Source organism: Portunus trituberculatus, chromosome 25, assembly GCF_017591435.1.
Source record: "Portunus trituberculatus isolate SZX2019 chromosome 25, ASM1759143v1, whole genome shotgun sequence".
In the NCBI taxonomy this organism is placed as follows: Eukaryota; Metazoa; Arthropoda; class Malacostraca; order Decapoda; family Portunidae; genus Portunus; species Portunus trituberculatus.
In genome coordinates this window covers 3,133,345-3,146,778 of record NC_059279.1, presented here as the reverse complement: position 1 = coordinate 3,146,778, position 13,434 = coordinate 3,133,345, and the positions used below count along the sequence as shown (strand labels likewise).

Sequence of the window (13,434 nt, the reverse complement as noted above, 5' to 3'; positions counted from 1 at the left end):
CTCTCTCTCTCTCTCTCTCTTTTGCCGTGTAAATATTTCTTTCAGGCGCCAAATATTAACTGAGCTTTATTTTTTGAGAGTGGTATCAAGTTCAGTTTTTCTTAATGGCGCTTTACCGTTGAGTTTAATGGGAACTCTGACACTTAAAGCAAAATACTAAACGTGGATAAGTTACGAAAATATTTAGAAACACTGGAATGTAAACTTGAGAGAGAAACATTATCACTATTATTAAATCTTGGAGGAGAGAGAGAGAGAGAGAGAGAGAGAGAGAGAGAGAGAGAAGGAGACATTGCAATATACATATAAACACAATACATAAATTTCTAATACTTTATTCTTAATGTAAATATTTCTTACAACACGAAATAGACTCTTTACAACACGTCTTTTCTTCCTGAGCACTCTTACACTCACTGGTCATGTCGCACAGATGTTAAAAAAAATACAACTTCCATAATAAAAACATATTAACTGACTGTGCATTCTAATAAAAACACCAGCCAGGCCTTGCACCACTACCCTAACCTAACCTAACCAGCTTAAGCCGTGTCATAGAGATGTTAAATGATACAAATTTCCTCTTAAAACATCTCAACTTACTGCGCATTCTTGTAAAAAATAACCGGGTCTTGTGTCACTAACCTTACCTGACCTTACCTAATCTAAGCCGTGTCATAAAGATGTTGAATGATACAACTTTCCTCCTAAAAACATATCTACTTACTGTGCATCCTTACACAAACACTAGCCAGGCCTTGTGCCACTAACCTAATCTTACCTAACCTAACCTAAACTAACCTAACCTAAACACTAGTCATACTTAATTTAATCTAAGCCATATCGTACAAATTTTACATGATACAACTTTCTTCCTAAAAGCATCTAATCTTCCTGTGCATCCTATACATAAACACTAACCAGCCAGGCCTTACACCACTAATCTTACCTAACCTAACCTTACCTAACCTAACCTAACCTAACCTTACCCAACTTAACCTAACGTAAAACATGTCGTACAGATGTTAAAGAATACAACTTTCATTCCAAAAACATTTTACTTACAAAAACACAAGCCAGGCCTTGCATCACTACCCTAACCTAACCTAACCTAACCTAACCTAACCTAACCTTACCTTACCTAACCTAACCTAACCTTACCCAACTTAACCTAACGTAAAACATGTCGTACAGATGTTAAAGAATACAACTTTCATACTAAAAACATCTTACTTACAAAAACACTAGTCAGGCCTTGCATCAATACCCTAACCTAACCTAACCTAACCTAACCTTACCTTACCTAACCTAACCTAACCTTACCCAACTTAACCTAACGTAAAACATGTCGTACAGATGTTAAAGAATACAACTTTCATACCAAAAACATCTTACTTACAAAAAACACTAGCCAGGCCTTGCATCAATACCCTAACCTAACCTAACCTAACCTAACCTAACCTTACCTTACCTAACCTAACCTAACTTTACCTAAGCTAAAGCAACTTACTGTGCATCCCAAATAAACACTAGCCAGACCTTTACCACCAACATAACCTAACCTAACCTGACCTAACTTAATATAAACCCATGTACACTTCAAGAAAACTCATGCACTTACCTTGACTATCACTGCAATAGTCGACACAAAATACTAAAAAGAAAAAAGACTTGATACTCACAAGAAAAGCCAGACTCTCAGGTTCTTTCAAGTCTGTACCGGGGAATGCAGTGAAAGGATAGCCAGTACATGGATATATTTTTGCTTGGAGATACAATGGCTGGAAAGTAAAGGGGAAGGCTTGCTCTGAAGGAGGGAGGGAGGAGAGAGAGAGAGAGGGGGGGGAAGATGGAGGACCGTGGCTGGCTCAGGAAGGGCAGGCAACGTGAGAGTGAAGTCATGGAACAGCGGAAAAAAGAAAAGAAAAGAAAGAAAGCAAAAGGCAAAAAATAGAAAAATCAATATCTTTTCTATTCTTTCACATTCAGCCAATTTTCTTGGACAGTGTTTTCCTCTTTATTTTTATTTGTTTTTTTAATGATAGTTTTTTCCTTTTCATTTTTATTTGTATTCCTGATTTTATGTTGGTGTGGATACTCTCTCTCTCTCTCTCTCTCTCTCTCTCTCTCTCTCTCTCTCTCTCTCTCTCTCTCTCTCTCTCTCTCTCTCTCTCTCTCTCTCTCTCTCTCTCTTTCAGCATTTTTCTTTCTTCATGCCTCTTTTGTTCCTCCAACTTCCTATCTCACTATTTTCCTTTTCTCCCTTCCCTCTTCCTCTTCTTCCTCCTTCCTCTTCTCTCACCTTCCTGTTGGTGTCCTCTCTCTCTCTCTCTCTCTCTCTCTCTCTCTCTCTCTCTCTCTCTCTCTCTCTCTCTCTCTCTCTCTCTCTCTCTCTCTCTCTCTCTCTCTCTCTCTCTCTCTCTCTCTCTCTCTCTCTCTCTCTCTCTCTCTCTCTCTCTCTCTCTCTCTCTCTCTCTCTCTCTCTCTCTCTCTCTCTCTCTCTATTCCGCTATACTCATTCATCAATTCCTTCCTCCTCTTCTTCTTCCATGTCCTGCTCCTCTCCTATTCTTCCTTGCAGCATTCGACAGTGACTCCCTCGACTATAATGATGTTGACAGCACTGGTGATTAAGTTGCTACAGAGATTCCATTCGCTAGTAACGTGTTTTCCTCAATACGGAGCGCCTTGGCTTACTGTGATATATAAGACGTGGCGTATTTTTGTTACTTTACCTCGTAGCTTCTGATTTCTTGGTTCCGCGGTTAAGATGAATGGCATGAGTGGTGTGGAAGTGGTTTTGATACTCTTTAGGTACTTTTGGATCGTGTTTTGCTACTTTTTTTATAGGATTAGCGTCTCAGTTGTTTTTCTACTACTTTTTTTTATGGGATTAGTGCATCATTTGTTTTTTTCTTCTATTTTCTTGTTTTTGTGTGTGTTCATCGACTGGTGTTCCTCCTACAAAGTGCTTGTTAAATTATTCATTGTTTTTTTTCCTTGTTTTTTCTTGTGTTATACAGTATTTGGTGATTAATCGTTGCTGCTTGAGAGGTGAAGAAGTTGTTTAGTTCATTAATGGGCTTTTCCAGGAAAGTGTGTTTACCTGTACCTAACGCGACCACTCTTTGCTAAGGTGTCCTGTTGTAGCTGTCTTTCCTGCCTCTCTTGTTAGTAAAGCTACGGAGTTGCCTTCTAAATTATACACACTTAGCTAACTATGATAAAAAAAAAATAGCTTCACATACAAAATCTAACTTCTAGCGAGCATTTAGACTCAATAATACAATAAACAACATGCAGACAACATCCACTACACACAAATAGATAGACTAGATAGTGTATTGACTACAGTGGACAGGAATATCAATCTTAACATTCAAAAATACTCGTAACCCAATATATAAACTGATTAAGAAAAACACTAAAAATATTCTGTAATGCAAAGAAAAAAAGAACAGCTCACAAACAAAGAGTCTAAATAGTTTATTGACAAGAGTGCACAGAAGCCTCAATCTTAACATCCAATAAACAATCGCAGCCCAATAAAAACAAATAGATTAAGAAAAACACCAACAATATTCTGTGAACCAAAGAACAGAAAACAACACCCACATAGAGAGTCTAGATAGCCGATTTCATACAGCTTCAGATACATATATTGGGATTAAAATAGTAAAGACTCTGGTCATTAATCTTCTGACCTCCATAGACCCTTCCTAATGCAAATAAAATCGTCTAATCACACCCAAAAATCAAGGAAAAAAAACCTTAGTGTTAAAGTGATTAATATCCAAAAGCAATCGTAATACAATATACAAACAGATTTAATAGAGCACCAAAAATATTCTGCAATCCAAAGAGAAGAAAAGAACAACACACATACGCGCACTTGTTCTTTCCTCCCCCAGCAGCCGAGGTACCGGAGCGCCGTGGATGTGCGCCACGTCAGGGAGGAGGAAGGAGTGCGGCGTGGAGGCGAGCAAAACACCTGACGAAGTAGGAATGTCTGTGTTGGAGAAGACGAATGGTTCACCTGCCCAAGCCACCTGTCTCTCTGTGCTGGACGACACGCAGAACCAGGTGAGAGAGAGAGAGAGAGAGAGAGAGAGAGAGAGAGAGAGAGAGAGAGAGAGAGAGAGAGAGAGAGAGAGTGTTGTTGTTCTTGTTGTTGTTGTTGTTGTTGTTATTGATGTTATTATTGTTTATTTTCCTCCAGACATAACATTTTGAAATTTGACTTTATGTTTTTTCGTCATGTTTTGGTTTATTTCGTTTGTTTTCTTTATAAATAATGTGAATTTTCAGTAGAATCTCTCTTTTCATCGGCTGATTGTTAATTCATAAAGAGAAAACAAAGAGAACGAGGATGTATGTGAGGGGAGATGGTGATAAATATAACCAGAAAACGAAAAATAGAGAGGGGATCCAAATAAATGCCAGGCACGGTTAAGTTTATGTGATAGAATATAGATAGACAAAAATTGGGAAAAAATGATAAGCTGTAAGAAAAAAAAATAAATAAGAAAGATAGCAAAATAAAAAAAAGTTGAAGCTTAAGCAACAAAACAGCTACTACTACTACTACTATTACTACTACCATTTCTGCTACTACTACTACTACTACTACTACAATAATAATAACAACAACAACAACAACATCTACTACTACTACTACTACTACTACAATAATAACAACAACAACAACAACAACTACTACTACTACTACTACTCCTCCTCCTCCTCCTCCTCCTCCTCCTCCTCCTCCTCACTCAATCAACTCACAACAACTCACCACCACTCACCACCACCTCACCTCCACCACTGCTCACCTGCACACTGCACCACTGCAACTGCACCAACCACCACTACTGCAACTGCTGCTACAACAACACAACAACAACAACAACAACAACAACTGCACCACTGAACAACACTGCTCACCACAACATCATCAGCTCCTCATCATCATCATCAACACTGACAACAACAACAACAACAACAACAACAACAACAACTGCAACAACAACAACAACTGCTACTGCACTGCTGCTGCTACTGCTGCTGCTGCTGCAACTACTACAACTGCTACTACTACTGATGACACACTGACAACAACAACTGACTACTGCTGCTCATCATCATCATCATCATCATCATCATCATCATCATCATCATCATCATCATCATCATCATCATCATCATCCTCCTCCTCCTCCTCCTCCTCCTGCTGCTGCTGCTGCTGCTGCTGCTGCTACTACTACTGCTACTACTGCTACTGCTACTACTGCTACTGCTACTGCTCTGCTACTGCTGCTGCTGCTACTGCTGCTGCTGCTGCTGCTGCTACTGCTGCTGCTGCTGCACTGCACACTGCTACTGCTACTGCTGCTGCTACTGCTGCTGCTGCTACTGCTGCTGCAACAGCAGCTAACCAGCAACAACTACTGCTGCTGCAACTACTGCTGCACTGCTGCTGCTGCTGCTGCTGCTGCTGCTGCTACTGCTACTGCAACTACTACTACTACTAAAATTAAACAACAACAACAACAGCAACAACTACTACTACCACTACTACTACTACTACTACTACTACTACTACTACTACCACAACAACAACAATAATAACAACAACAACAACTATTACTACTACTACTACTACTACTACTACTACTACTACTACTACTATCACTGCAACAAATACTGTTTGGTCTTGGTCGTAAACGTGCACATTTTTCTCTCTACCCTTTCCGTGGCAGGTCAGAAAATAAAAACACTTGAAAATATTGTCCATTTCATTACCTGTCTCTATAAAAGTCAATGGGGAATGAGATCCAGTCACGTTGGTCAATTTAGTAATGGAGGAGCCTGGTGTTTTTGTCTCCTAATGGTGATTGGGTAGATTCGAATGGCCTTCCGTGACTTTTTAAGGACTTTGGTGATTTTTCTTAATGTTTGAATAGTTTTGAAGACTGTAAGGTGTTTTGTTCTCTCTATTTATATAAACGAATACTTTGTTGAGTCTTTTTTTTTCTTTGTGTGTGAATGGGATGGTCGTATTAGCACTAAAGATCACCAGGAACTTTTAACATAGTATATTAAAAGTTTATATGACTCATTAAAACTATTACTTAAGTCACAAAAAACACCTCTTCGGTACCAGGACGCATTTTTCATGTTCATTCTGGTTAATATATAGTGATTTTACACAGCTTCAGAAACTTACATAGGCATTAAAATAGTGACCATTAATCTTCTGACGTCTATAAACCCTTCCTAATGCAAACAAAATCGTCTAATTACACCCAAAACTCAAGGTAAAAATTGTGTCTCAGTATTGAAGGGGTTAAAAACACCAACAACTTTCAGTACACCTTTAGAAACTCCACACTCATTCACAAATTACAACTAAGATCGTGAAAATAACCTTGGAAACTCAAAATAACTCACAAAAACACTCGCTCTCATTGAAAAATCTTAATTGAAGCTAAACAGTGTATCGAACCTAAAGACAAGCTAACTAAACGTAGAAATTTGAGGAGAGAGTAAGTAATATATACCTGTGCATTCATAACTTCCCACGATGATATTAACTCGAGTTAGGAAAGACAATTGTATGATACGATATACTGAAAGAATAAAACTGGCAGAGTAAAAGGAAAGCAAGCGGTGAGAGGGCAACAAATGGGCCCCAAAACTCTTTCCTAAACCTGCCACACTGAAAACTGCCTGGCGTGAGAGGCTGGTGTGGAGGTGAGGAGCGAAAAATAGAGTTTATTGTTATGCCGGATGTTTTAAATCTACCTCTTGACCCCCTCCTCGTCTCTCTCTCTCTCTCTCTCTCTCTCTCTCTCTCTCTCTCTCTCTCTCTCTCTCTCTCTCTCTCTCTTCCATTAGTTTATCCTCCATGCTATTCTTCTTTCCTTATGTCATCTATTTTTTTTTATTTGTCTGTCTGTCTTTATATAAACAAGACAATTCAATACAGATGTCAGAATTACAAGGTTTTTTCTTACTAAATAACTGACTCAACATTTTTTATCCTTTTTCTCATTATTCTTTTCCTTCGTTTTCTTCTTTGCCCTCATTTTTTCAACACCGTCTCCTGAACCTCCTTCTATATCCTGCTCTCCTCTCTCTCTCTCTCTCTCTCTCTCTCTCTCTCTCTCTCTCTCTCTCTCTCTCTCTCTCTCTCTCTCTCTCTCTCTCTCTCTCTCTCTCTCTCTCTCTCTCTCTCTCTCTCTCTCTCTCTCTCTCTCTCTCTCTCTCTCTCTCTCTCTCTCTCTCTCTCTCTCTCTCTCTCTCCCTTCTCTTCCATAAACCCTCTCCTACCTGTATTGTATTTACACTCCCCGTTCTTCAAAGGGTATCCATTGTAGCGAGATGGTTCATATAGAGGATGGCTGCACCACACAGGAGAGGCTGCGACCCATCATCATACGACTCTAACTCCCTTCCTCCTTCCCCCTACTCGCCTTCCTGTTTCTCGTCACTTGTGGTTGCTTCTCATTACATGGCCTCTAGTCCCAAACGCTTTGTTCTCTCATCATTCTATTTTCTAAAGCCACAGAGATGGTTAGCCGGGGTTCTGTAGAGTATAAATCTTGTTAATCTGTTGTATGTTTGTTTGTGTTGTTTTCTTCTTAGTTGTAGCTGTTTTTCTCTCTAAATTTGTCTTCTGAAACACTGCTCTCTCATCATGACTGTTTTCAGAGGCCACAGAAATAATTAGCCAGGTCTTCAAGAGTTTTTCTGTGGTAATAGTGAAGAAATCTTGTTAATCTATCATGTGTTTCCTTGTTTTTTCTCAGTTGCGGTTGCTTCTCTTTTTATATCCGAATTCCTTGTCCTTTTACGATTTCACTAAGAACAGCAAAATCACCTATTGCTCTCTAGAACACCACCTGTTTTGTTATTATCTTTCTTTCCTCATTGTTCTGAAAATCTTAATAACTAAACCATTTAACAACACTATTTACGATTTTACTTATAAAAACACAACTATTAACACCAAAATACACCTAATAACACTAAAACATCTCTAACAACACCAAAACAATCTAATGCTAACTAAAATACCCCGCGTTTATTTTCGATCCTCCTATTCTCACTGTCCTAATAGTTTCAACAACACTATTTACGATTCCACTTACAAAAACACAACTTATAACACCAACACAATCTAATACTAACTAAAATACCACGCGTTTAGTCTTGATCTGCCTTGCCTAACTGTTTTAAAAGTCTCATCTATTCCCTAACGTGAACAAGCAGGACGCAACGCTCCCCTATTTTCCACTGCCAGGGTACTCAAGGAAGGGCGTAGCAGCTTAAGGCGTTTGCTGTATTGGCCTAACGCGGGGAGTGAAGATGTAAAGGTCCCGAGTAGCCACTTTGAAACAACTCCCCCTGTAAGCTTAGGGCTCCATCTTATTTTCTTCGCATGTTTCCTTGTCTCGTTTGCTTCTTCGTCTTCTTCGTCTTATTCGTCTCTTTATTTTGCCACATTTTTTTCTTTTATTATTTTCTTTTGTTTCTTTCCTTCTCTTTTTCGTTTTCCTTCTCGTTTTTCCTATTTCATTTTCTGTTTTGCTTTTCTTCTTCTTTTGCTTTCTCTTTGTGTTCTTCGTCTTATTTTATTATCATTGTTATTGTTATTGTTATTATTATTATTATTATTATTATTATTATTATTATTATTATTATTATCATTATCATTATTATCATTATTATTGCTACTATTGATGTTGTTCTTGCTTTTGTTATCATTCTTCTCCTCCTCCTCCTCCTCCTCCTGCTCCTCCTCCAGATTTTCTTTCTCCTCAAATGTTTGTATGTTTCTCTTTGTTCTCCTCCTCCTCCTCTCTTCTTCTTCCTCCTCCTCCTCCTCCTCCTCCTCCTCCTCCTCCTCCTCCTCCTCCTCCTCCTCCTCCTCCTCTATTATACTGCTTCCTCCTTTCCTCCTGGTAGCGATATTGACCGTGTGGCCATTAGAGCGAGCGAGCCAGCGAGAGAGAGAGAGAGAGAGAGAGAGAGAGAGAGAGAGAGAGAGAGAGAGAGAGAGAGAGAGAGAGAGAGGTTCCATTCTTCAAAGTTCCTGTCATAATCACGTGACTCACCTCTTGACACAGGTAATACAATGTTATTCAGTCTGACCACGCGTCATCCACACCTGCCAGATTGTTAATTAAGTCATCGTTTGTCTGCTCACTCCTGTTCCTCAGTTGTTATTGTTCCTTAGGTGTATTGCAGTCTGTTCCCTTGTCTTTGTTTTTCTTGTTATTGTTGTTGTTTTATTTTTTTCTTATTTATATTTTAGTAGTGTTTAGCAATTCGTGTTTTTTATTTTATTTACTGTGTTTTGTTCCGAGTTGTTATTGTTCCTTAGGTGTATTGCAGTTTGTTCCCTTGTCTTTGTTTTTCTTGTTATTGTTGTTGTTTTTATTTTTCTTATATTTTTAGAAGTGTTTGGTAATTCGTGTTTTTTTTTTTATTAGTCTTGTTTTTTTTTCGTTTTTTTTTTTCTTGAGATTATGTTTATTGCAGTTTGTTCCCTTGTCTTTTTTTTTGTTCTATTTATTGATGTTTTATTTTTTTTTCTTATTTTTTTTTAGTAGTGTTTGGTAATTCGTGTTTTTTTTATTACTGTCTTGTTTTGTTTTTTTTTTTTGGGTTGTTTTCTTGAGATTTTTCATGTAATGTTATTTTTTATTGATTCTCGTTTTGTTTTCCTTTTTTTTTAAATGAGATATATTTTTTTCATCTTTCGTTTTGTAATGCTATGTCAAAATCTAATATCATGGGCCATAGTTTTCTCTCTCTCTCTCTCTCTCTCTCTCTCTCTCTCTCTCTCTCTCTCTCTCTCTCTCTCTCTCTCTCTCTCTCTCTCTCTCTCTCTCTCTCTCTCTCTCTCTCTCTCTCTCTCTCTCTCTCTCTCTCTCTCTCTCTCTCTCTCTCTCTCTCTCTCTCTCTCTCTCTCTCTCTCTCTCTCTCTCTCTCTCTCTGTGTGTGTGTGTGTGTGTGTGTGTGTGTGTAAACAATCTTTTTATAGTTTATTAACAATATAAATTCTAAACTATTGATTTACTAAAGACAAACAAGAAGAGAAAAAAACAAAGGTGAATAGAAGGGAAGAATGACGAGAGAGAGAGAGAGAGAGAGAGAGAGAGAGAGAGAGAGAGAGAGAGAGTGACGTGGGAAGAAAGTGCAGGAGACAGGGTCGGACAGAAAGGGTGAGATAAGAGTGTATTCAATTAATTAAGGTAAAATGAAGCAACAAACACGACCGACAAACACACCTACGTACACTGTCCCACACACACACACACACACACACACACACACACACACACACACACACACACACACACACACACACACACACACACACACACACACACACACACACACACACACACACACACACACACACACACACACACACACACACACACACACAGCTCTTTTTATACCTACAAGGTCTCATAAGTCTCTCTCTCTCTCTCTCTCTCTCTCTCTCTCTCTCTCTCTCTCTCTCTCTCTCTCTCTCTCTCTCTCTCTCTCTCTCTCTCTCTCTCTCTCTCTCTCTCTCTCTCTCTCTCTCTCTCTCTCTCTCTCTCTCTCTCTCTCTCTCTCTCTCTCTCTCTCTCTCTCTCTCTCTCTCTCTCTCTCTCTCTCTCTCTCTCTCTCTCTCTCTCTCTCTCTCTCTCTCTCTCTCTCTCTCTCTCTCTCTCTCTCTCTCTCTCTCTCTCTCTCTCTCTCTCTCTCTCTCTCTCTCTCTCTCTCTCTCTCTCTCTCTCTCTCTCTCTCTCTCTCTCTCTCTCTCTCTCTCTCTCTCATTGTATGCCACAACATGCTCTGCTGATCCTCCTCTCATCCTTTATGATCCCATGCTTGTTGACACTCTTGGGTGACCTCCTCGTCTTCCTCCTCGTCCTCCTCCTCTTCCTCCTCTTCTTCTTCCTCCTCCTCCTTCTCTTCCATCTCCTCCTCCTCTTCCTCCTCCTTCTTCATTGTTTTGTATTGTAATTTGATTGCTATGTCAAAATCTAATATCATGGGCGATAGTTCTCTCTCTCTCTCTCTCTCTCTCTCTCTCTCTCTCTCTCTCTCTCTCTCTCTCTCTCTCTCTCTCTCTCTCTCTCTCTCTCTCTCTCTCTCTCTCTCTCTCTCTCTCTCTCTCTCTCTCTCTCTCTCTCTCTCTCTCTCTCTCTCTCTCTCTTTCTCTATTCTTTATTCTTAAATTCATTTCCTTGCTCTAATTAGCTTTGTCCTTTCATTCACTTTCCTATTTTTCTTTTTTTTTTCCATTTTTTTCTTTTTTGTCCTTGTGTGTTTCTTCCCTGTCTTTATTCTATTTTCCTCTTTGTTTCGTTTTTTTTTCACTTTTGTTGGCTTCATGTGTTAGTTTCAGTAGCTTTCACGTCTTGTTCAGAGTATATTTTTTTTCATCTTTCGTTTCGTAGTGCTATGTCAAAATCTAATATCTTGGGCCATAGTTCTCTCTCTCTCTCTCTCTCTCTCTCTCTCTCTCTCTCTCTCTCTCTCTGTGTAATTCACCTCGGTCGTCTACTGGTCACCTAGCCAGTCTTCCCCATTACGGAGTGAGCTCTCTCTTATTATTGTCTTTTTTATCTTCATTATTCATTTTCTTTAAAACAAGAGAGGCGGACGAAGAACAAAAACAAAAAGGAAAAAGAATCAGAAAAAAAAAATCAGTCGTTAATTGTTTACTACTAATGATGTCTCTTTTGTGCTCATTGTTACTGTGTTATTATCCTCTTTATTTTTTACACTCCTCCTTCTCCCCGTCCTCTTCCTCCTCCTCCTCCTCCTCCTCCTCCTCCTCCTCCTCCTCCTCCTCCTCCTCCTCCTCCTCCTCCTCCTCCTCCTCCTCCTCCTCCTCTTCCTTTTCCTCCTCCTCATCTTAATAGAAAACGGATGCTGGATGAATTTCTGGTCTGTGTGTGTGTGTGTGTGTGTGTGTGTGTGTGTGTGTGTGTGTGTGTGCCCATGTGGTTGAATTATTCATTAGCTCCAAAAGCTGATTATCGAGAAAGTAAATGGCGCTAATTTCACTTAATTAGGCTTATTGGCATAAAAAAGAGAGAGAGAGAGAGAGAGAGAGAGAGAGAGAGAGAGAGACAGATAGACAGACAGACAGACACAAACACACAGAGAGAGAGAGAGAGAGAGAGAGAGAGAGAGAGAGAGAGAGAGAGAGAGGGCCACGCACCAGACACCTTCCAGCCACTGCAGCACAGGCGGGATGTGGCGGGGCTTTGTGACATGTTCAAAGCTCAGGCACTGCACACCCCTCACCTCGCTACTCTGCGCCTACGCAATCGGCAGAAAACTCTGAGCACCCACACACGGTGGCTGTACCGTTCAGCAGGACTGAGCATAATATACGCTCCTTCCTGCCACGGTACAGTCGCCTGTGGAACCAGATGGTGCTCAGCAAGGACCTGCACCGCTCCACCTCCCTGCACACCTTCAAGTGCCGAACGAACGAGTGGCTCGCCGATCAGCAGTAGCTGACACGTTATATCAAGGACTCATTCATTGTGTCTGTACCACATTACACTGTAAACATCATTATACTATTATTTTTTGTAGACATAGCCATAGAGAGCCCTACGCTCGTAATGACTAGGGCTTTGGCATGTGTATTATATCTATTGTTTGAATAAAAATAAAAAAGAGAGAGAGAGAGAGAATCGCAATAAGCTTCTTCAATTGCTGAGAAAAGAATCAGAGTGAGAAACGCGTAAAGAGAGAGAGAGAGAGAGAGAGAGAGAGAGAGAGAGAGAGAGAGAGAGAGAGAGAAAGCAAGGGAAATAAAGAAGAGGATAAGATGGAAGGGAAGCTGAGGAGGAAGAGAAGGGATAAGAGGAACCATCATTAGCGCATCCAGACAATTATGAACGTGAAGGCGAGGGAATACCTGTCATATTTCCCATAACTCTCATCATCTTCTCATATCTATCACTTTTATCCTCTTACCCACCCTCCACATCTCACCAGCTCCTCTCACTGTCTCTTCGCATCATCAGTGACCCGTGATCCATTTGCAACACTCAAAACACCTCACTTCACTTCACCATATGAAAGTGTTGCCATTCTTGTAACACACCGTTATCGTAGTTTTTGTTGTATTTTTCCTTCTTTCTTTCAATTTTTTTTCTTCTTTCTCTTTTCTTGTTCTTTTTTTCATTTTTTTCTCTTTTTTCTACCTTTCTCTCCTCCTTTTCCTTCTCCCTCCAACCTCTTTCTTCCTTTTCTCTTTTTGTCTCGTAACTCTTTTCCTCTTATCTCTTCCTTCTTTCTTCCTTTTCTTCTTCTCTTTCTCTTTTACCTCTCTTTTCCTCTTCCTCTTCTCTCTCTTAACTCTCTCTTCCTCTTCTCTTCTTCTTGCTTTTTCTTCCTCTTATT

At 39.7% G+C, this 13,434-nt stretch overlaps 1 protein-coding gene across 3 annotated transcripts in view; it reads left to right on the top strand.

The window, feature by feature from the left end:
• LOC123508893 (secretin receptor-like) overlaps nucleotides 1-13,434 on the top strand; it is a 69,589-nt gene that overhangs the window by 48,709 nt on the left and 7,446 nt on the right. For 2 of the 3 annotated variants that reach the window (XM_045262897.1, XM_045262896.1), the window contains one exon: nucleotides 3,912-4,083. In XM_045262897.1, the coding sequence (XP_045118832.1) occupies nucleotides 3,912-4,083 (172 nt within the window). The remainder of the gene's footprint in view (nucleotides 1-3,911; nucleotides 4,084-13,434) is intronic. The other variant, XM_045262898.1, reaches the window with a different exon arrangement.